The 25,036-nt window shown below is 37.9% G+C and overlaps 1 protein-coding gene across 1 annotated transcript in view; it reads right to left on the bottom strand.

The window, feature by feature from the left end:
• Cul5 (cullin 5) overlaps positions 1-25,036 on the bottom strand; it is an 87,136-nt gene that overhangs the window by 46,368 nt on the left and 15,732 nt on the right. The window contains exons 2-4 of the mRNA XM_023561507.2: positions 14,622-14,731; positions 4,079-4,178; positions 376-552 (exon numbers count right to left, since the gene is read on the bottom strand). Of these exons, the coding sequence (XP_023417275.1) occupies positions 376-552; positions 4,079-4,178; positions 14,622-14,731 (387 nt within the window). The remainder of the gene's footprint in view (positions 1-375; positions 553-4,078; positions 4,179-14,621; positions 14,732-25,036) is intronic.

Genomic DNA, 25,036 nt, shown 5'->3' with positions numbered 1-25,036 from the left:
GGGGAAGAAGATGGCAACAACGATGCAAGGGGAAAAAAAAGATGGAGAAGACCAGGCATGGTGGCATACACCTGTAATCCCAGCATTCGAGAGGCTGAATGAAGCAGGAGGATCCTTGCAAGTTCAAGGCCAGCTTAAAAGCAAGACCTTGTCTCAAAAAACAGAAACAAAAACAAAAACAAAACAAAACATGGAGACTTGAAGCTAAATATAAATGAAAGAAAAATATTATACAATAATATGCAGTTAGAGCCAAAAAAGAATTTATATATGAAGCAGAAAAACCCACTTAAAACTCTAAATTATTTTGAAAATGCCTTCAAACAACCATTGTTTTGAAAAATATTAGATAAACAATGGGGAAAATCAACTTACCTTTCGCACAATACTATCTTCCACATTTGTTTTTTTATTGCTGCCCTGTTTACCCATTAAAGTAATCTCTAGTTGACAAAAGGGTTTTGGTAAAATATCACACTGTGTAAAGAATTTCCGCCATTCAACAATATATGCTTTTAGCAAAGCTGTGTCATCTTGATGGCTCAACACTCGCTGTAAAAAAAAAAAAAAAAAGATTTACACTAACTTAAATAAAAGTGTTTTCAAAAATAAGAACTAACCATATTCATGCCATAATTTTTAAATATTTTAGTTACTGTACAAACTGTATTGTGTCCAAGAGCAATTAAAACATGTTCCCAAATACCTTGTACATGTCCAAAGCAGCATTATTAAAAATAACAAAAGGAGAAACAAACTAAATGTCCATCAACTTATGAATGGATAAACGTGTAGTATAGCCACACTATGAAATAATATTCAGGTCCTAAAAGTAACAAAATATTGATAAATGCTACGACATACGTCTTTAAAATAGTAATTCAGATGAAAGAAACCAGTCACAAAAGGTCACATTTATACAGTCCCATTTTATAAGAAATGTCAAAAATAGGGAAATTCACCAAGTATGATGGCAAACCCAGAGGACGGCTGCAAGTCTGCAGGCAGCCTAGGCTACATAATGTGTGAGGCCAGCCCAAACTACATAGCAGACAGAGAGGAGGAGAAGGAGAGGAGAAGAGGGAGGGAACGAGGGGAAGAAAGGGAGAGTGGGAGAGAGGGAGAGGGAGAGACAGAGAGTTGGAGAGAGATTCACAGAGGCCTAAATAGATTCCTGACTTAGAGTTGTCAGAAATTAGGAGGAGGGCAGGGGATACAACTCAGTGGCATAAGAGTCTCCCAGGCAAGCATGAGGTCATGAGTTTGATCCCTAGTATCCACCCCCCGCCAAAAAAAAAAAAAAAGGAAAGGTAATAGGGAGGGACTGCTAACAGGTACTGTATCGGGTTTCTTTTTAGCATGATGGAAATATTCTAGAATTAGTAAGTGATGGTTATACAACTGTGAGTATTAAACTCACTGAATCATATTTTAAAATGTTATTTTTGATGGTGCTGGGGACTAAACCCATAGACTCACACATATGAGGTAATATATCTCAAGTTTTTAAGATGGTGTAATTTGTTTGTCTACTGCTAATATTCTAGGCTGGCTTTGTGATTTGCTCTGTCCAACAGAATGTCACAGATGTAAAGCACAATTCCCAAGTCTATAGGTCTCACAGATTCACCTTAGGGATTGCTTTGCTTGTGAATGAAAAATCATGTGGTTGAAGTATTTAACATCAGAAGGCTACTGGGCTGCTCACCACCTTGTCCACACAGAGTCACAGCCAACTACAGCCATGTTAATAAGCTCAGGTGACATCAGCTGAGCACAGCCTTAAATTGCTAAACCACAGAATTACGAACAAATTTAATAGTTATAGTGGGCTGAAGAAGCACTTCATGGTAGATTGCTTGCCTCGCATGTGCAAAACCATGAATTCAATTCCCAGAATGGAAGAAACATATGTTATGTTGAAGTAAAAGTAAATCCAATTCCTAAACTTTCCAAGCACTGTGTGTTTTTCTGAGGTGAGAAGCTTTATTACAGAGTGCTCGGGACAGCCAGGTGATCCTCCCGCTGCAGCCTCCTGAGCGCTGGTGCCCTGTGTGTCTATTCTAACGTCCCTTTTCTTACTTACATGTCTATTTCACTGCATTGCACTGCACTACATTGCTGGCATAGAATGCACAGGCTCATGTGTGCTAAGCACATGTTCTACCATTGAAGTAAACCCCCAACTTCCTTTTTGTCATTTTAAATAATGAACGCCTGTGTGTATCACTGTCCCCATTTGTGAGATCTGGTTCTTCCTATAAAGATAAGTGTAATTAATAATGTTCCTAAAAAAGTTCAAATGAATATTGCTTAATAATGACTCAATAGGAACAGTAATAGTATGATTCACAAAGCTGAACTGTCTTAAGAACTAAAAAATCCTTTAAAACTATACACCCACGTGGCACACTGTTACTCCTACAGTTTAACTGCTCTGAATCGGTAGCACTTATCCCATCTTCAGGTTTTCGCTGAGGTCTACATTCATGACTTTGCTAGGTCATGTTTCAAACTGTTACATATATTTCATTTGCTAGTGTTGAATGTATTTTTTAGCATCCGTTAATATTTAAGATGACTCTTTCTCAGCCTATTTTCGTACAGAATAAAACTCTTTATCAACTTGAAATAAACATAACAGATAACCTCACATTTTTCAATGTAAGAAGAAAATGTATTTCTAAATTAATTCTACAATAGTTTTAATTGTGATACTTAAACAATATGCTAAGTTTGAAGACAGGATTTATTCTCATTAAAATATAATTTCTTTAAAAAGCAATAATTTTTTAAAATTTACTTTTTAAGACATTATCAATAAAATAATGTTGTAACACTAATATTGCATCATTCTTATTCCATCAGGGCAGTGGCTATAAGTAAAATTAAATGCTAATCATATACTGATTTCAGTATTTTCCTTTAGGTTCTATATAAAGAAAAAAACTCATTTTAAAGGTTTTCAACTGCTAAGCAGCTAATTCCATTTAACTTTTTATTTATTTTTTTTTTAATGCTACCTGGAATTGAACCTATGGTGGTAAGCTATAACCCAGTCTTTTCTTAAAATTTTTATTTTGGGACACAGTCTCATCCCAGCCTGGCCTTAGATGTGTGATCTTTTTCACTGACAGGAAAATTCACCTAGAATAGCCGGGTGTGGTAGTGCATACCTATAATCCCAGTAATGGGGAGGCTGAGGCAGGATCATTGCAAATTTGAGACCAGCCTGGTGAGCTCAAGGGCAGCCTGAACTGCATAGTGAAACCCTATCTCAAAAAGACCAAAAAACAAAACAAAGCCAATTAACTAGAGAATAAGAAATCCTAGCCCTCTAGTTTTCTACTTCATGATACAGAAAGGAAATGTATTGCCCTTCTCAAAATGGCATAGAAATCATTCAGGAGTGATGTCATAGTTGTTCTTGATATTCAATGTGCCCAAAAGACAAAGGTACATGAACATAAGAAAATAATGCTGGCCTAATTGACTCAATGCCTATATGAGCTGTGTCTTTAATAAAAGTAAAAATTTATACAATAAAAATCAATACAAGAGTGATTTCAGTTCAGCAGCAGCAATACAAAGGACAATCTCAGGGTTTTACAATTAGAGAAGTATCTGAAATTGAAGAAAATAACTGCCGCTCAACAAGAAATATCTGTCACAAGAGAAAAAAAAGATAGATATATGTTGATTGACCTGAGACAAAAGATTACAGTAGTACAGACTTTTAAAATTATATTACAGCATTTTTACTGAGGATAATGACAGCTTATCTTGACACAAATAGCAACACTGTGGAGGGAAACATCCAACAACTGACAATCATTTTATTTAAAAATTTAACAAATGTGATGTGTCCAAAGTAAACATAGTATTTAAAATTAGTTCACAAAGCTCTACCTTCAAAACTGTAAAATCTATTTTCTGAAGAGTCTAAAAACATCTAAGGCTAAGAGTATAGCTTAGTGATGGAGAACATGTTCTAGCACATGCAGAGGCCTGTATCCAATCCCCAGCACCAAAAAAAAAGAATAACAGTAATAATTCAAAATAAAGACACAGAACTTACTGCCTGTGCTTGCTTAATAAATTCAAGAATATCTTCTTTTAAAGCCTGATGAATTTTTGCTGGGCCTTTATCATCCCAGAGACAGACTGCATGAACATCTCTGTAAAAATAAAGTAGGTAAACAAACATTAATAATGAACCAAAAACAGACACAAAATTTATCTTAAGTTCTCTACTTGTAATTTTCATAGATAACAGTAGACCAAACTAATAGTGCCTAAATTCATTCACAGGATCCATGTACCCTTTATAAATTGTCACACATACACGTTTCAATTTTTAATTTCTTTTGTAGTTGTTTTCCTTAATCTCTGCTACTTACTATATAAAACTTCATAATAAAAGGATGTCTCCATCTCATCTCACCTGCCCTAATTTAACTGTTCTTAAAATTTTCTAATGCAAAAACAAATATAAATCATTTTAATTTCTTAACACAGAGATGTAAATGGTTTTCTTTTAAAAGAAAATTATAAATCTGATTATGGCAAATCACTTATCCTTCTCTTTGCATCTGCTACTCAATGATAATTGTTTCCTTTGTTTTAACAAAGCACAAAGACAAAAGTCTCATAAACTTACACATAAGAACCATGAACTGCCAAACATGGTGTCACACATCTGTAATCCCAGCACTTGAGAAGCTGAGACAAGAGAATCGTCATGAGTTTGAGGTCAGTCTGGGTTACATAGTTCAAACCAGTCTAGACTACATAGCAAGACCATCTTAAAAAAAAATAAATAATAAGCCAGACATGGTGGAATATACCTGTTATCCCAGCACTCAGGAGGCCAAAGCCTCAAACACTGCGAGTCCTAGGCCAGAGTGGGCTACAAAGTGAGTTTAAGGTCAGCCTGAACTGCAGAATGAGACTGTTATCTCCAAAAAATACATACATACATACATACATACATACATACATACATACAACAAGGCCAGCACTACATACAAGGTCAGCACAACAACAACAAGGCCAGCTTGGACTACGGTGTTTTTAAAAAACAAACAAAAAAACCCTACACACACATAAACACACACACACACACACACACACACACACACACACGCACACACAGACACACACATCTATTTTACCAAAGAGTAAACTACCTGGCTATTAACATATAATTCTGGAGATGTTTTTACTTCTATTTTTTTTTTTTTTAATGGCAGAAGCTCTGTCATCCATAAGTCCCTGAAGAACATGGGTTTTGTTGTTGTTGTTGTTGTTGTTGTTGTTGTTGTTGTTGTTGTTTGTTTGTTTTAGACAAGGTCTAATTATGTATCCCAGGCTGGCCTTAAACTCATTATGTAGCTCAGGCTGGCCCCAAACTCAGAGATCTCCTTCCTTGAGTGCTGGCAGAACAAGTATCTGTCACTACACCTGGTTTGAGGAACACTTTCTGAATAAGACCTTATCCTTTTAAGTTTCCCTGAGCTACAACTTGGTAATTAAGAGTTAACTTTCTATACATGCACTAGTATTAAATATATTTTTATAATGTATCTGGCATCTAAATGTGTCTTTAGTTTTAAAATATCTATACACATCACCAATACCAGAGTCAAAGTCACCATCACTCTTATTTGGTTTGCCAAAAGAAACTTCAGCCAACATGCACTGACTGCTTACTGTGTGTTGGGCACATCACACTGACTTGTGTGACAGTTTAAGCTTCCAAAGGCAGATGGGATGAGAAACGTGATAGACTGAGGGAATGACTGAGAGAGAAAATGGGAAATGAGCTACAGAAATCTGGGTGAGTTGTAAGTTCATACAAAGTAGGTCTGATCCCTGCAGGGGAGAGAAAGAAGGCTGGATATTAAGAGTCACACACTGCAGTACAATCCTAATAAAGTCTTAATTTTGATAAAGCTGTTCAAGAGCTCTGAAGCCCAAGTCCCCAATACAGGAATTGTGTGCCTCTCCAAAACACAGCTACCTTAGTTTTCCTGTCTTATTCATGTCAAAAGTTTCTTGAGTTCAAATGTTCAAATGTTACTTGAGTCAAATAAGGCAAAGGTGTGTTGACAGGAATGAGATTGGATGGCTCCCTGAAAATCTTACCTAAGATTCAAACTATGTGCATGTGTGTTATGGTGGGGCTTGAAATGAACCCAGGGTCTCAAGTGCACTAAGCAAGTGCTGTATCACTAACACCTCCAGCCCTTTTTGTTATTGAGGCAGAGTCTCACTACATGGCCAGGCTGACCTTGAACCTGTGATCATTCTCCTGCCTTAGGCTCTGGAGTAGCTATGACCATAGGCATGCACCAATATGCCTAGTAGATTAACACAGTCCATAACACTGCATACCTGGATGTCCACTAACTGGAGTCTATAAGGCAGAAGGCTAGAGCTAATAAACACTGCATAACATTTCTCCCCATCTCTCCTTTTGTTTATTGTGTTATTAGGGATTAAACTCAGGAGGGCCTCATACATGCTAGGAAAGCACTCTCCCAACTGAGATACATGGTCAGTCCCTGTCCCTCTTTTCTGATGTTTTATTATTTTTTTTTTAAGACAAGGTCTTGCTGTGTAGTCCAAGACGGCTACACACACTCCTCCTGCTTCAGCCTCCCAAGTGCTGGATCACAGGTAGGTGCCACCATGTCATTCTCCCCACTCTTTTCCTAAATTTTATTTTGAGACAGGGTCTTGCTCAACTGTCCAAATTGACCTGAACTTTGCAGTTCTCTTGCCTCAGCCTCCTTCCTCTATGTGCCACCACATCCAGCCAGAACAATCTCTTATACTATCCAAAATACTAGTAACCTGTCAACTGAGAATGACACAGATAATGGGAAAAGGGGGAGACATGTCAAATAATCAATATAGCTAATATTAGTATATTACTTAGTACTTCAGATTATAAAAGATACAAGGCAACCCAAATTTTAACAATTATTTTGGTCAAAACAGGTCAGGCATAGGAACACATGATTGTAATCCTAGCTACTTGGGAGGCTGACACAAATGGATCACAAGTTCAAGCCCAGCCTGGGCAACTCAAAAGACTCAGTCTCAAAATAAATTAATTAATTAAGTTAAATTTAGAAAGGTTTTAATTACTGTAAAGTCTTGTAACTTTTGTGATGCCATGATAAGATAAATAGGAAGCCTTTTACCTAGAAGAAATGCATATTTGTACACTTCAAAGGACAAAAGTGTGCTGGATACGCCAAGGAAATTAAGGATTCTTTAAAACAATGTACTGATGTCACCAACTATAACAGGTAGAAGGTTACTGATATTTCTGCTTAGTGTATATGAAGCAGATTAACACACTACACTACTTTTCCAAATCAAGAGTACTCAAAGAACACTATTCTACATGATATATCAACAAAAACTAAACAATTACAAATCTGTCACATTCAACATTTATGCAAAAGACAGTTTATCCAAATATATGTATCTATTAATGCTTCAAATTAAGTGCCATCAGGTATTAATACTATATATGCATCTATTAATGCATATAAATATGTCAATGCTATAAATATATCTATATTATGCTATCTAATAAAAGGCTTTGGTTATTTCTTAAATTTTAATTCCTCAAAGGACAGACTTATGAGTATTAATTAATTAATATTATGCAACAAGCTCTTATTATTTAAGAAATCAGAGTATTTTGCTAGGTACAGTGGCACATACCTATAATCCCACAACTCTGGAGGCTGAGGCAAGAGGATCACCACTAATTCAAGGCCTGCACACAGTGAGTTCCAGGCCAGCCTGAACTACATAGTAGGACCCTATCTAAAAAAAAAAATTAATTGAAGTATTTTGTTATGTGACAGTGAAGAGGAATACAACACTTTGGTGGGCACAGTTGTATAGTCATACATCTAAAACTCACTGGTAATTTTACTAGTGTACAGAAAAAGATTAATATAGCACGTTTGAGACCACTCTCTTTAGACCTATCTGCAAGGCTGTCACTTGCTGGCTTCCATGAACTTGAATTTTGGGATAGCTTCTGCCATTCCTTGATAAGAACAGCTCACTGTGCCTAAACTTTACACAAAGAATGGGGCTTATTTAGAACACTTTCTTTCCTCCTTTTCCTTCTGCCACGTAGAGGCTGCTACATGACCAGCCCCAAATAAAAACACTCAGCGTTAAATCTCCAATAAACTTCTCTGGTAGAAAACGTCGCACACATGACTTCACAATTAGCTGCGATAGGAGTTAAGCCCCCTGGAGTGAGTCATCTGGGAGAGGACATTTGGAAGGTTGCACCTGGTTTCCCTTGAACTTTGCCACTTGCACACTTTTCCTTTGGTGATTTTGCATGCGTTCTTCAATGCAACAAATCACAATCATCAATACAACTATATGGTGAGTCCTATGTGACTTCATGGCAATTACTGAACTTGAGGTCACCTTGAAAGTATCACACATCGCATCAGAAATTGAACTCTCAAGCTGGGTGCGGTGGTGCATTCCGGTAATCTCAGTACTCGGGAGTCTGAGGCAGGAGAATTGTTTGCAAGTTTGAGACCAGCCTGGGATACAAAGTTAGCCCAAGGCCAGCCTGAACTGCATAGCAAGACCCTGTCTCCAAAAGACAAAAAAAAAAATGTTGGACTCACAAGGCAAGTGAAAGAACAGAATGACAAATACTTGCTGCTTTGGGTGGCTATGAAACAATCATGGCATGGAATAGCAGCTGTTTCTGTTGTGAGAAGTAAAAGTTACCTATGAAATCTGAGAATGACAGATCTACCAGAGCTGGTTCTCTCAATCTCCTGGCTGCTTTTGATCATATTAAATAACTAAAGTAATGTGGGGAAGTCTAAGAGATGTCTTTGTTTTTTTTATTTTTATTTTTATTTTTATTTATTTTTTGTCTTTTTGAGACAGGATCTTGCTATGTAGTTCAGCCTGGCCTTGAGCTCATTTTATAGCCTAGGCTGGTCTTGAACTCCCAACTACATTATAGGCGTGAGCCATCATGCCTGGCAGTTTTTTATTTCTTGATAGAAAAAGAAAAGGGTCTTTGGGGGGGGGGGTGTTTGTTTTCTTTTCTTTTCTTTTTTTTTTCTTTTTTTTTTTTTTGAGGCAGGGTTTCACTATATAATTCAGGTTGACCTTGAACTCACTTTGTAGTCCAGGCTGGCCATGAACTAGCTATGGATCCTCCTGCCTCAGCCTCTCTAGTGCTGGGATTACAGGCCTAAACCACTGCATCTGGCTTTAAACTTCCCAAAGAGCCAGATGTGGTAGCACACACCTACACTCCCAGCATTCTGGAAGACTGAGACAGGAGAATAGCAAGATCAAACCCAGTCCGATGATCCTGTCTTCAAAAATAATAAGCCAAGTGTTGTCGTGCACTCCTGTAATCCCAGCACTTGGGAAGCTGAGGCAGGCGGATCTTTGCAAGTTCAAGACCAGCCTGGGCTACAATGGGAGACCCTGTCTCAAAAAGATAGACAGATAGTGTAAGATTCTGGCATGTCCAAAAGATGAGAAGTATGAAACAAAAGAGGCCTTTCTTCTGAGAATGTGGAGAGAGAAAAACAAACCCAACCACCACCACTGAAGTCTGGCTTTCTCTCTGCCAGACACGTGCTGTGTGTGTGTGGGGTGCCTAAGGGGCATTAGGGATGCACAGGTAGCCCATTGGTATTCACTCTGCACCACAGGTAAATTCCTAGGGGCAGGGAAGATAGAGCCCCCTGGTTCTGCCTCCCAGCCTCCGCCCAGCTACAGTGTCTAGCCTAGGGCAAAATTCTGTCACACAAACAGACAGACAGATAGACAGATAGACAGATAGATAGATAGATAGATAGACAGATAGACAGATAGATAGATAGAGAGAGAGAGAGAGAGAGAGAGAGAGAGATAGATAAATGGGGTACTGGGGACCTAGTTCACTCAGTGTGAAGGCCCTGTATTTAAGCCCCAATAATCAAACAGTAAAATCAAATAAAAATATATTAAAATAGGACTGGTGATAATGTTCAGTGGTACAAGCACCTACCTGCCCGGCATGTGCAAGGTCCTAAGTTCGATTCCAAAAAAAACCCAAAAAACAAAAACGGGCCAGGAGTGCAGTGATAAAGCACTTGCCTAGCATGTGCCAGACCCTGGGTTAAATTTATAGTACTGTTAAAAAACCAAAGTACCCAAAGGTGAGTTTGGATTGAACCAACAGTATTTATTTTATTATTTCAATTCACTTCACTTCATTTTTTTTAAAGGAAAAAAAAAAAAAAACAAACAAAAAGAGTAGAATACGTAATTTCAAAAAAAAATATTAAGAAATCACTAGTTGATAATTATATATTGTCCTCTTACAAATAGTTGTTCAAGTTACAAAAGTGAAGCATACAAAGTGGACATTCAAACAATGAGACTGCAAACAGTTCTGTTCAATGATCCAACAAAAACTTAGTAATATGGTTATCAAACCTATACACTTAAACATACATCCAGTTATATCCTATAGAGCACTTTCTTTTTCCTCTCTTTACAACAGCAATTACATATTTTGGGTTTTATTACTCCTATATTTATTATTTTTTACACTATACACACAATGTGATATTTATAAATATGATTCTTGCTTATTTCATTAATGAGGATAGCCTCAAGTTGTCTCCATTTGCCTATGAAGGCCTCTCTTTTTATAGCTGAATAATATTCCATTGTATAAAAATACCACATCTTTTTCATTCACTCTGCAGTTGATGGGCATCTTGGTTGTTTCCAAGATTTAGCTATTAAAAATTGTGCTGCTATGAACATGGGTGCACATATATCACTGTGACCTGAACTTTTCAGTTTTTCTGGGAAAATACCCAGGAGAAGAATAGCTGGATTGAATGGAACTTCCAATCCTAGTCTTCTGAGAATTCTCCACACTGATTTCCGTAGTAGTTGCACCAGTCTACACCCCCACCAACAGTGGAGCTCACTCCATTTTTTGAAACAGGGTCCTGCTATGTGTAGTCCAGACTGACCTTGAACTCACTATAGCTCAGGCTGGCCTCTAACTCAACGGCAATCCTCTTGCCTCAGCCTCCCAAGTACTGGGATTACAGGCATGTACAATGGCTGGCTGGAATTTTAAAAATTTAAGTTTTTCTGTCCTATAAGAATGAAAAAATAATATTTAGATCAGGGACTGGGGCTGGCATACTGTTTAAGGTAGTCTAGAGGTAGGGACAGTGAACCTTTCTGAGCTTTTAATGATACTAACAGCCCACTGCAGCATACATGCCATAGGTTTGCCACCACTGGTTTAGTCTTTTCTCTATTCCTTGCATTACAGTCAGGATCTCCCAGCAACTAAAACATTTACCCTATAAACCAAATTTACTGCTAGGAGTTTGACTGACCTTGCAATAAGAAAAAAGGTAGGGAAGAGGTACAAAATGACTTTGTAATTTGTGGTTACGGTATTGCATTTAGCTATGATAGATGATAAAAACTGATGTAGTATGTTTTATACTTATTTCATAAATACTAGAAGAATCATCAAAATCAGAAAGTTACTCAAAAGAGTGGGATACAATACTTTTTTCTGCTAATAAAGAAATTGGAATTTGGGGCTGGGGATTTAGCTCAGCGGCATAAGTGCCTGCCTTGCAAGCAGGCAGTCATGAGTTTGATCCCTGGTACCGATAAAAACGAAAAAGACCAAAAAAAAAAAAAAAAAGAAAAAAAGAAATTGGAATTTAAATTCTGAATACAGAAAATAGAGTAAGACTCTGCAATAAATGATATTTATTAGGACTTTTACCTATTGGTGCTTCTGAAAAAAAGAGACATGAGATGAAGGAAATCTTCAAATAAAAATACAGTTTTTGAGATTGTTTTATTTATTTATTTATTTCTGGTAGGGAAAAAAATTTTTTTCCAATTCTGGAGTTTTAAAAAGCAATTTTTTATTGCTACTGAACTTATAAAATCGGATTTTCCAGTGTAATGTGTGTATTTTTTTTTAGTAGATTGATTTGGATCCTATAACTGGACAAAATACAAAAGACCTAAAAACACTCTTGCTTGTCATTTGGACTTAAAATATGACTATGAGACCTGCAGCACCTTAGCTTTGCTGCTGCCAAAGAAAAGCTGATGGCTTTTCTAGAATCCTGACTTCACACAGAGTTTTACTTGCCTAGTCTGGCACTAAGTTGAAATCTGATTCTTATGATGGGCTATTATAATCTTACCACAAGCTGCATATAATAAATTGGACTCTGCCTTGAAAACTTTAAGACTTAAAAGACCCTTCTATGGATTCATAAACTACGAATGTCATGAATTCTGGCTGAATTACCTCAACAGTTACAGATGCCCTTAGAAAAGGGCTTAACCTTTGATGAGAACATTCAAAGTCAAAGTGCAAATTGGCTCTCTTTATATATCTGATACAAAGAATAACACTGCATTCTTAATTTGTGGTTCCTGCCAAATGCTCCAAGTCAGGAAAGGATAAATCATGAAATTGCTTCACTAATCCTTATCAACTGGACTCCTGACCCATTCTCAAAGTGTCTCATTGCTACTGTTTTATTTGTGTTCAGCTTTCTAGATTAGCTTCGGTTTGCAACAATGGATTGATAACCACTCCATTTCTCTTACCTTCCTCTATACCATGTTTATCACCATAGAAAGGCAATGTGGCTGTTAAATACAGCAGGCTCCAGAAAGGAATGGATTATTTTTCTAGGCTATGCAGTAAAAAAATTAATCAGGAAAAAAAGGGGTGAGAAATAATATACTCATTTTGAAAAATTTCATCCTTTTTTCAATTTCTAAACATGTCTTTCTAGCTAAGAACTAAAAATGTTTCCTGTTTAAAAATGTGTTTATTCCTCTTAAAGGTCTCGATGGTAGGGGTAGAGGGAAAATGAAAAGTTTGACTACTGAACAGGAAACAATGATTTTGTTAAGAGGGGAAAAACAAAATCCAGCACAAAATCCTGGGGAGGTAAAGAGCAGCAAAAGGGCATTAATGATCTTTGCTTTTCAGCACTATTCCTACAAGCTTGTCACTATTTAAAAAAAAAAAAAAAAAAAAAGCCCAGTGTTTCTTTTCAGGCTCCTATGGGTCTTTTTAATTCAAACTTACTGCCAAGCACACCCACACCTATCCAACTGACTGTGAGTGCTATCCATGTCGAGCAACTCCAAATATTCATCCTAGCAAGTGAGGAAGGTAAACTGGTATGATAGGTAAGCAAATTGCCAAGAACTAAGTTCCCTCAATTAAGTCCATTTGAAACCAAGACCTGAACTGAATTTTGGACTGGACTGAGAAAAGTCCCATAGTGGGAATCCAACTGGGGGCCTTATTAACTGGTACTAAGTGAATAATACATGTCATGTTTGGGATACTCTAACCATTTAAAACTCTGTGTTTCCAGGGATATCACTATGCGACATCTAAGAGCACATTCATCTGTGTATGTACCCTCAGTAGCATGCATGTTTGCTTCAACTAACTGATTCTTTGCCTGAACTGATGCCTCAAGTCACTTTAAAAAAAAAATCCATATAGAAACATATGAGAAAATCTTGTTTTCTAAGGTAAACTTCATGGTTAATGGGACTTGTTTTAAGTGGCTAAATCCAAGATCCCTAAAAGGTATAGCTGAGATTCATTCTACAAGTCGGTCTTGCTCTGTGGTGTGGGAACTCACTGACAACACTTTTGTGCTAAAGCCATACTGGCCAAACTGCCAAAACCTGAGATTCTATTCCTTAGAAAAGCCTGCTTATATAGTTAGACTTTGGCTATCAATGAAGAACGTAAATGGTCAACACGTTTCATATACTTTTATAAAGTTTTCTTGAAACCGTCATAGGGGCTTGTGTACCAAAATTATTTATATAAATAATATAGTTCACACCGAACACCTGCTTTCTTTGTAAAGTCTACAACTCTGGTGTGTGCTAGGTACAGACTGTGCTGCCATATAAACCCTGTATACCAAATCTATCAACTTTCCCTGGTAGACAACATACCATGCCTTACATCAATCTTTGCATTGGGGAAATTGTGTCCTGTGTGACCATCTTGGAAGCCAACTCCTTGCTTGTCCCTCTTCTCATACCTTGTCCCATGTGCTGATTTTGTTTTGTTTGTTTATTTATTCTTTTCAAAACAAGGTCTCACTATGTAGTTCAGGCTGGCCTTGAGCTCACAGCAATCTTCCTACCTCAGTGTCCTCAGTGCTGGGATTGTAGATGTGCACCAGCACGCCCAGTCCCTTTGCTGATTTTGGCTTGTATCCCTTTACCGTATAAATAATAGCTGTGACTATATGTATATTCAGTCCTGTCAGCCAGCCTAGAAAACCTGAACCTGGGAGAGGTCTTGGCCACCTTCAAAACGAGATCATCTAGAAGTATATGTTCCATAAAGGCATAGAAAGACATCAAAATTTAATTATGGCTAGGGATTTAGTTTAGTGGCATAAATGCCTGCCTGGCAAGCACAAGGTCATGAGTTCAATCCCTGGTACCAAAAAAAAAAAAGTTATGTTAGCAAACAGAATTAATGGATTACTTACGAAAACAGATCAAACCACTGTTGTTTTGTAACAGATTCCTGGCGTAAAAGCTTCAAAACAATTGGACGCATAAAATCCCACTTGTCTTCAAACTGAAGAGAGCCTTTATTCTTTAAAAAAAAAAAAAAAAGAAAGAAAAGTAGTTTAATTTAAAGGCAATAAAATGAAAAGTGCTCTATAATTTTTTAAGAGAATACAGGATTTATGCATATATGTATAAACACATACACACATTGGGGACTGAATCCAGGGCTTTTTCACTAAACTATATCCCCAGTCTTTTTAAATTTTGAAATATGATCTCACTCATCATTAAATTGCCCAAACTGGGTTTGAATGAGTGGTCCTCCTTCTTCAGCCTCCCAAAGTGCCGGGATTATAACTATGTACTACCATACCTGGCTGTTGGACTCAAATTTAAAAATAAAGAATTTTCCATCACTGAAACCCTATAGACTTGACTTTGACCAAAGAATCACAGAAAAATTGGAGCTAAAGCTATAGCTCAATAGTAGAGCATCTGCCCATGTACGAGTAGATTAGGGGTTGGGCTGAGGCTTAAACAGAGCATGGTGGCTCATGTCTATAATCCCAGCAATTGGGAGGCTGAGGCAGAAAGATCACCAGCTCAAGGTCAATCTGGACTACATATTTATATTTAGACCCTGTGTCAAAAAGAACTTTGGTGAAGAATTTAGCCTTGGCCAAAGAAAATGTCAGGTCTTTCCTCCTGGCTTTTGGTAGATAATCTGGGCACCTGAAATAGTATGTCATTCAAGTGTTTCTCTGTTTGCCTGGGGACCTTGAATCATACTGGATATACTAACAGCATGATTTAGAGACAGGACTGGCCAGGCAATTATGGTCTCAGAATGAGAAATCTGAGTCATGGTATTGTCTGGTATTAGTCAACCTGGAGACTGAAATTACCCATGTGATCAGTCAGTCATGTCTATGTGAAGAAGTTCCATGACAACTCCAGACAATGAAAAGTGATGAGCCTCCATGTCTGGAATTATTTGTATATACTGTCACACATTATGCTAGAAGATAAACGTGCTAACTACAGTGGGAGAGGACAACAGAAACTGTATTTGGAAATTTCCTAGACTTTGCTCAGTGCTTCTCTTCCTTTGTCTGATATTAATCTGAATCTCTTCCCTGTAACAAATAGCAAGCATGATTACAGCTTTCAGTGAATTCACTGAGCCTTCCTAATGGGTATCACAAGTGAGAGTGGTAATTATGGGGAGAGTGGATCCTCTGATTTTGTAATTGTTCTAATCTTTTCATAAAACATATAGTTGTCTCTTGGTACCCACAACAGACTGCCTACAGGATCCTCCACAGATAGGTGAATCTGTGGATGCTTAAGTCCTTATAAAATGACAGTATTTACCTGTTTCCTACATATACTTTAAATCATCTCTAGATGACTTATCAATATGACCTAATATATGACATAAATGCTCTGTAAACAGTTGTTATACTATGTTGTCTAGGAAACAACCAAAGTCTGTATACATTTTAAAATCTGTACATTTTATAATACTTTCAAACTATAGTTTGTTGACTCTGCACATGTAGAACCATGTATGCAGGATACCTGTGTGGTGGAAATTTATGTAAAGTGTGAAAACTGAGCAGGGAAAACAGAAAAGAGACTCATTTCATAATGTTAACAAAACCTTGCTACAAAATTTGAGAACAGCAAAATAAATCAAAACCCTAGGACAATCTTACCACAGAACATAATGCAAAGAGCTAAATAATTAGCAAATCAAACAAGTGTCATATCAAAACAGTGATTTCTCATACTCATATACAGCTTATCCCAAGAATGTGAAATTGGTTCAACATCAGAACTAAACAAAAACAATCTCCTAAAAAAATCCAATTAATTACATTCCCAAAAAGAAAAAAGACTTCATATGTGTTACTAAATAATACTATTTCCAACTTAAATGTGGCTATGTGACTTACTTTTTTTTGACCAATCAAGTTCAATTTTTTTATCTTCTAATATACCAGAATTTGTTTTGGTTCCAATGACTGTGCCCTTGCACACGCCAGGCAAGCACCCTTGCCACTGAGATATAACCCCTAGCACTCATCACAGATTAACCTGTTCATGAGCTCACAGTATGGAATCTGCAAACTCCCTCAAATCATAAACCTGAAACACGTTCTCAAAATATGGCATCACAGGCCAGGCATGGTAGCACACACCCATAATCCCAGTAATTGGCAGGGTGGGGAGGTAGAATTGCTGCCAAGTTAGAGGCCAACCAGAACGACACAGTGAAAACTTGTCTCAAAATGACCAAAAACATATGGCATGACAACCTATGATATGGCATAACAACCTAACAATCTATATCAAAATCATCTGGGTCGGATTACACAAACAGATTCTAAAACCTACGACAGACCTACAGATTACAATCTCATTAAGAGTTCAAAATGAGTATGTTTATCAATATCAAATTCATGAGAAGCCAGCCTTTTCCCATGAGTCAGTGCCATTTGTGGACTGCAGGGGAAGAGAACAAGAAGTCACCAAGAAACAAGCCCTGTCTGCAGATCAGCACCATGTGCGGCCCACCACAGGGACAGCCAGACACCAGCTTTTTTCCTGTGACTTAGTGCCATTTGTAGACTGCAGGAGAAGATGACAAGAAGTCACCCAGAAGCAAGCCCTCCCTGTGAATCACTGCCATGCACAGACTGCTGGGGGGACAGCCAGATGCCAGCCTTTTCCCTTGAGTCAGTGCTATTCGCAGACTGTGGGGGAAGAGAACAAGAAGTCACCAAGATGCAAGACCTCCCTGCGAATTGGCGCCATGCGCAGGCTCCTGAAAGGAGAGCCAGATGCCAGTCCTTCCAGCATGCAGGTTGGGATACAAGAAGAGCCAATCCCTTCACCCCCTGGCCTTAAGCAACTAGCTGATCCAGAGAAAACATAGGCTTGGATGATAGCTATTAAGGTAAAATACAATTTAAACGTTTGTAGTGTTTACAGTGTTTCACTGACTTTGCAGGTCTAAAGCTGGTAGTCTGATCACCTATTCAAAGGATAACAATATCCAACATAGCATCTATGGGGGATCTTCCTCTGAAGGTAGTAGCCATTATTAATTTCCTGTTATCTTCTTTTGAATTCCTGTATCATTTTCACTGTTTTGTTTGGTTGGATTTTATTATGTTTTGTCTTGTTTGATTTTATTATATCTGATGGCACGGGCAACTATCTCAAAAGGTAACAAGATGTATTATGATAGCCATTTTAGATTTATTCTTATCTTGTTTTGAAGTCCTGAATTGCATTCATTGTTTTTATTGGTTCTAGTCTGTTCTGTTAGATTTTTACTGTGTCTGACAGTATGAGTAGCTATTTTGAAGACAAGAGGCATTATGATAGCCACTGTTGATATCCTATTGTTTTGACATAGTATGCCACCTACACTGGTTTGTTTTGATTGGCTTTTTTCTGTTTCATTTTGCTTGGTTTTATTCTCTTTAAAATAAAAATTAAAAAATAACAAATTCATGATAAAACTACATAAAAATGTTTGAGGGTTTGGGTGTGGTGGCCTATACTTATAATCCCCAGCTACCTGGAAGGCTGAAGTAGGAGGATCACAAGCTTGAGGCCAGCCAGAGCAGCTTAGATACTGTCTCAAAATAAAAAATGAGAAGGGCTAGGAATATAGCTCAGTGGTGAAACATGCCCTACCAAAATCTAAATAAGCAAACAATAAATTCATTCATTCATTCAAGGGCCTATGTGGTTCAAAAAGATTAAGAACCGTACTAGTAGCACTACACAAGAATGAAATTAAGAACTAGGATGTAGCTAGCTAAATGGTAAAGTGCTTGTCAAGAAACAATGAGCCACTCGGTTCATTCCCAGTACTCAGTCCCCCTTAAAAAGTCAAAGCAAGTGATGCTTCTGGCATTCTCAGAGTTCATCCTAAGCCACTGCCCGGTTACAGGCCCTGCATCTTATCAGTGTTCTTAATGAGGACCCAGGGAAGACAGCCACTGGAAATTCAGTGCCAGAAATGGCTGGGCTTCTTCCCCTCAACAACTAATGGATCACACAGGCAGCTTTGTTCTCAAAGCATCAGCTAAGGAGAAATTCACCCAGATTATTCAAAATTCTGTGATTAGCTGGGGGTTTAGCTCAGTGGCTTAAGTGCCTGCCTGCCAGGTGCGAGGTTCTGAGGTGCAAAAAAAAAAAAAAAAAAAAAATCTGTGATATATGCTTTCTGTATTAACTTTGAGCCTGGCTTCACGTTACTTTTTCTATTATTTTCCTTCTCTCTTTATTTACTCTTCCATCGTACTAAAGAGGGTACAAATAAACATGAAAGAACTATGGAAAGGATAGACTTCTACTAAAATTCTTAACTGTGGTAAGAAAAATACTCTCTAATAAGAGAATATTTTCTAATTTCAGCCATCTATTTCAATAAGTACTTTTGATAATTTATAAAATTAAACAGTATAAACCCTGCAATTACAAATCAGAGCTGTGCACACTAGCATGTTTATAATACTAGCACATGGGAGGCCAATGCAGGGGGATCATGTTGAGTTTGACACCGGCCTGGGATACACATTGAGTATAAATCCGCGTGTGTGCATGCACACACACACACACACACACACACACTCTCAAAATGATATAGCAGAGGTAGCCAGGTACTGTATTTCAGATAAACACTGACTGAGCTCTGAAATGCTCTAATAGGTCAGGTAACAAAGTTTTGTTCTCTTGTCTGATGAGACATACATATAAACACTTTCTCCTAAAACTCAAGGAAGAATTTAATAATTCAGTGTTTTTTACTAAACTTTTAAAATAGATTTCACAAACAATGTGCAAGTAGTTCTTTGACCTATTTTTTATTAAAAAGTTTTTCAATAAATCATAACTGAGCAACAACAGGACATTGAACCACTTATCTACAAAGGAAAATGCAATACTAATAAGGAAAAAGATCTTCAAATTATGAACTAAAGTTGGCTTCCTCTCTATTAGCTTGATACTGTTTGTTCTGTATTAATTCTTTGACAATTATGCAGAAGAGCAAGTAGGTGACCAACTACTGGTAAGTCTAGGATTACCTCACACACTGGCTCTTTGCCATCAAGGAGACTTTAGCATTTGCCATTCCTCTGCCCCTCTATTCTACACTCCTTACAGTACAACCACTTCTCTCATAGGTACTCTTGTCAAACGACAGATAAGCCGTGGAGAAGCCAACCAAGAGACAGTGACAGGGTAATATCTGGGAAAGAATATTCTATGCAAAGAAAGCAGCAAGGGCAAAGATCACAAGATGGGAACACATTTAATGTAATAAAAGTAAGTCAAATAAGTGGAGAGACCAGACAAAGGTCAGAGAACTAACACACCTTACTGGACCTTCCTGGGCTAGATCTTATAGTGCACTGAAGGCCATTATAATGACTCTAGCTTCTATTTTGAGGTAGGCAGCTATTAACAGACTGCACAGGCCAGGTGTAGTGGCATACACTTGCGATCACAGCATACTTGTGATCTCAGCCTCTGGGAGGCTGAGTAAGGAGGATCCCAAATTGGACAGCAGCCTGAGCAACTTAGTAACTTAGTGAGATCCTGTCTCAAAAAGTTTAAAAATGGGCCAGGAATATGGCTCAGTGCAAAGGCTCTTGGTTCAAACAAAACAAAAAATTATTTTTACTATGTTAAGAATAAATCATAAGGGGTGAGGATTAAAGCTGGATGTAGAGAGGTGGGAGATGATAGTGACGTGAATTGAAATGGTAGCAATAAATGTAGGAAATAGGGAAGGAGATGCTGTAATTTTGAGAGAAAGATGTGAAATATATATTTAGGAAAAAGGAAGAAAGAATAATTGCAGACATGCAATATGATTGGACTTGCTTATAGTTTGTGGTCATGATTTTTAAGCAAAAATATCATATTATGTATCTGAGTATTTCGAAAAACATTTAGCTATCTGCACAGGTGCTGGCTTGGATTAGGAAAGACAGGTTTAACTACGGCTTTAATTTTTCTAAGTAAAACAAGAAAAAGGTAAAGGAGTAAAAAATGTTTTGAAAAAAAAAAAAGTGTCGAAGGGAATGATTTGACTGAAAAGAGAATTGTGCTTGGTAAGGGGATGAAAAAGGACATTGAGACAACGAGAGATTTGCTTCCAATGATAACAGTTACAGAAAGCCAAAAGGCAAAGCAGGAGCGCTTCCTAAGAAAGGGGAAAAAAAAAAAAAAAAAAAAAAAGAGATGGGCCTAAAAAGGCCCCCCCACACTGCTTGGACAGAGTGTCCAGATCTCAACACAAGAGAGGGAACTAGAGTCTGGTGGTTTCATAAATTTAAAAGACAGAGCTTGAAAAGGCCAAGGTAACTAGAATTTGCAAAACAGTAGGGAAAGAAAATAAAAATCTGCACAAAAAGGGGACTTCTCAAGCCTTTGGCTGAGTACTAACTTGTACAAGTATGTGAGGAAACTATGTGAATTGGGGAAAAACCATTTTAAAAGAAGGAAGAACTAGAATTAGTTTGTACACATTGAACTAGAATTAGTTTGTGTTCCCAACAGCCAGAGAGGAAAACCCCTAAAATGACTGACTAAAGTCCTCAGGAGAGCTGAATCTACAGCAGGCTGTAGAGTTAGGATGCTAAGTGTCCATCAGAGGTCCACGTGTTAAAGACCTGCTCCTCAACCAAGGTGGCACTACTGGAAGATGACATTACCTTCAGGCAGGAGATCCTGAGGGAGGTCCTTAGGTCACTGGGCAGAGACCCTTGAAAGGGGCGGTGGGACCCACACCCTTCAGCCTCCTCCGCTCTCACTTCCTGGATCTGGAGGCAAATGGTTTGATAACTTCCCGTGCTCTGATCACCATGCACTGCCCTCATCAAAGGCCCAAAGCAGCAGGCAGGCAGTCAGGGAGGGACTGCAGCCTCCAAAGCTGTGAACCAGAATCAGTTCTTTCTAACCTAATGATTTCAAGTATTCTGTTACAATGATAGAAAGCTGACTAAAACAGCAGCCCAAAGTAGTCCTACCTTAAATATTATTCTGGACCCACTCTTAACACAAGTTTAAAAATCAAACTGATTCTAAGTTACTAGAATTGGATTTTATCAAACCCAAAAATATTTCAAAGAAATTTTAAAATACCTACCCCTGAACAAAATAAAAGATAGGCCAGGTATGGTGCTGCAGGCCTATAATCCCAACAGTTGGGAGGCTAAAGCAGGAAGACTGCTGCAAATTCTGAGGCCATCCTGGATTACACAGTGAGTTTAAGGCCAGTCTGAATTGCATAGTGAGACTTTGTCTCACATAATATACAAAAAAAAAAAAAAAAAAAAAAAAACCTACCAAAAACATAAAGTAGGAAAATACAACCAAAATAAAAATACAGTAATTTTTAAAAAATCAAAACACACTGACCCCAAAATGAAATAAGTGGACAAGGATGTTAAATCAGCAATTATAAATAAATATATTCAGCAGGGAGTTGTGGCACATGCCTATAATCCCAGCAAGGATCACAAGTTCCAAGGCAGCCTGAAAATTCTGTCTCAAAATAAATAAAAAGAGGTAGCTCAGCACTCCAAGTGTTAATCTTCCAGCACTTCCCCCTCCCCCTACGTCAGCACATTTAAACCAACAAATTCCCTCTGATCAAAAAAGGGGAAAGTCCAGCATGGTGCTGTATGCTTGTAATCCTAGCCCAGGGAGACTGAAGCAGGAGGATCCTTGCAAGTTTGAGCCCAGCCTGGGCAAATTAGCAAGACCCTATTTCAAAATAAAAATAGAAAAGGGCAGGACTGTAGCCAGTAGTAGCGTAACCACAGGTTTGCTCCTCAGTACAGAAGCAGGAAGAGTAGGGGGAAGAAAACAGAAATAAATACTTTAAAATGAGCTCAGTCAAGAGAATCACTACGTATATGAGGCCAGCTTGGGCTACATACTGAGTTCAAGGCCAGCCTAGATTACATACAATGAGAACTCATCTGAAAAACAACCAACCAACCAACCCTGTAAAATAAAATAAGCCAGGGATTTAGTCCAGTGGCGCAGCGCCTGCCAGGAAAGTGTAAAGTCATGAGTTCAATTCTTGGTACCAATAAAATAGAATAAAGTAACAAGGACCTGTGGAAAATGTCAAATGACCTAGTAGACATAGTAAAACTGGACTCTTGAAGGGCAGGAGAGGAATATTTGAAGGAAAAAAAAAATGACAGAAAGTTTTTTCTAATTTGATGAAGGCCATAAACATGCAACTCTAACATATTAAAGAATGAGGTGGTGACTTGACGGCCCTACTAACACAACTGGTTGAAATAAAAGCACTAAAAAGAGTAACAAAGAAAGACAGATAGAAAGATAAAAAGAAAAAGAATAAGATCCTTGAAACTAAGAATGCCAAAAGGCTGAATTACGTCTCTCCTTTCTGCTCGCTGTGTCAGGTACTGTACTATTCTACATACTTTACAAGTACTCATCCACCCCATCTTCCCAGTTATGCATCAGATGATAGTCTGTCTATACACTGTAACCTAAAACCAAGATTACTTGCATAAAATTCTAGGCAACAGTGGCAAGCAGGGCAGGGGTTCACATTCAGGCAGTTTTCAGCTGTCCAGTCACATTCTTAAGTATTCCCTAGGGGTTTCCTGATGAGGAACAGAGCCTGCAAACCTAAGGGCCAGCTGTAGCACTTCGCTTATTTCCTCAGGCTTGTAAACTGCAAAACTCTACAGTTACAGAAATTCAATGGAAGTTACACTACCTAGGAACCGTGACACACAAACATCCTACATAAAAAATTTTATCTTTTTAAACAAGGTGTGAGAAGAAAGGGAAGACTATCTTCCATAACATCAAACATTTCTTTTCATTCCCATGGAAACTCGTAAATTACATTCCATATTTCAGGTTCCTTTCCTAAAGAAAAAAAATTTTAAACAAATTCTGACAATGCTTGTATTTTGGGAAATCTAAATAATTTATTTTAAGGATAAAAATAACAGTACTAACAGAAAAGATTAGGCTTATTTTGGGAGGGTTTCTTGCCACTCAATGAACTAAGCGTCTACTGTTATGAATTAGGTCACATAAATGAAGGTCCTCGAAGAATTCACATTCTAATACAGTGTTTCTTAAACCGTGGTACATTGACTCCTGAAGATTTCCAGGATGAATTCCTGAAAATCCAAACTCACATATCAGATGCCACCATTGGGACAGATGATAAATAAACTCCACAGCCCTTAGCCTATTACTCATTAAAAGCATGACTTAGGTTTTCTTTTGAGGCACTTTCAAGAGTTTCTGCTTGGCTGAGCATGATGGTGCACACCTGTAATCCCAGCACTCAAGAGGCTGGGACAGGAGGGTAACTTAGATTTTGAGGCCAGCTTGGGCTATAAAGTGAGTTCAAGGCCAGTCGAACTGCATAGTGAAAGTCTGTTTAAAAAAAAAAAAAAGTTTATTAAACAATAGTGACTTTTCATTTGGGTCTATAGATGCCCATTAAGTAATTCAAGCAGCACAAAGCTTGGCCTGCATTACCTTAAAACTCTGAATCAGATCTCTATGCTCATTTCTGCACTTTAGCATGTAAACCATTTAGGCAAAACAAAGTTAGTTAGCCCTAAATTTACAAAAACCTATCTCATCCTCCTTCAAAACTGAACACCCAACTTGAAATTTACAGGAACATTCAACTACCAATAAGCACTCAGAAGTTTCCAGTCACTGCCCTAAATCTACTGTCACCAAAGATTACAGCAGTCTTCACAAGCCTGAGCCTGGCCCAAACAGAAACAATCATCTCATGGGACTAAAGTGCCCCCTTGAAGAACAGGACTTAGTCACCTGCTAGCTGTGTGACCTTCAACAGACATTTAAACTTTTTGTGTTTTAGCTACATTTATGTAAAGTAGATTTAATAAAGTTACCTATCTGAAAGAGCTGGAAAGAAAATATAATAGAACACAGTCAAGAAGCAGCATTTGTGAAAAAGAAAGATTATTTTCTGTTCTAACTAAAATAGTAATCCCCCCCCCCACTGTTTGAATTCTTTGTTTGATTCTTTAAAACAGGATTTTGCTATGCAGTTCAGGCTGGCCCTCACTTCATAGCCCTAGTTGGCCTCAAACTCACAGAGGTTCTCCTGCATCAACCTTCCGAGTGCTGAGATTACAAGTGTGCTAAGTTTACAAAAACCTATCTCATCCTCTTTCAAAGGGAAGACTATCTCTAAGGTACTCTTGACACTTTCTAATACTTGGTATCTCTTCCACATTCCTTGCCAAGCGCCTCCCTGACTCAGTGAACTGCAGTGTCTATTCCCTCTTCTAGGTGGACCCCATCCCCTAAATAT

Source organism: Cavia porcellus, unplaced genomic scaffold (assembly GCF_034190915.1).
Source record: "Cavia porcellus strain 051 isolate PalLab524CR breed Dunkin Hartley unplaced genomic scaffold, mCavPor4.1 scaffold_9, whole genome shotgun sequence".
In the NCBI taxonomy this organism is placed as follows: Eukaryota; Metazoa; Chordata; class Mammalia; order Rodentia; family Caviidae; genus Cavia; species Cavia porcellus.
The sequence above is the reverse complement of the archived record's forward strand: the minus strand, read 5'-3'. Positions and strand labels throughout refer to the sequence as shown.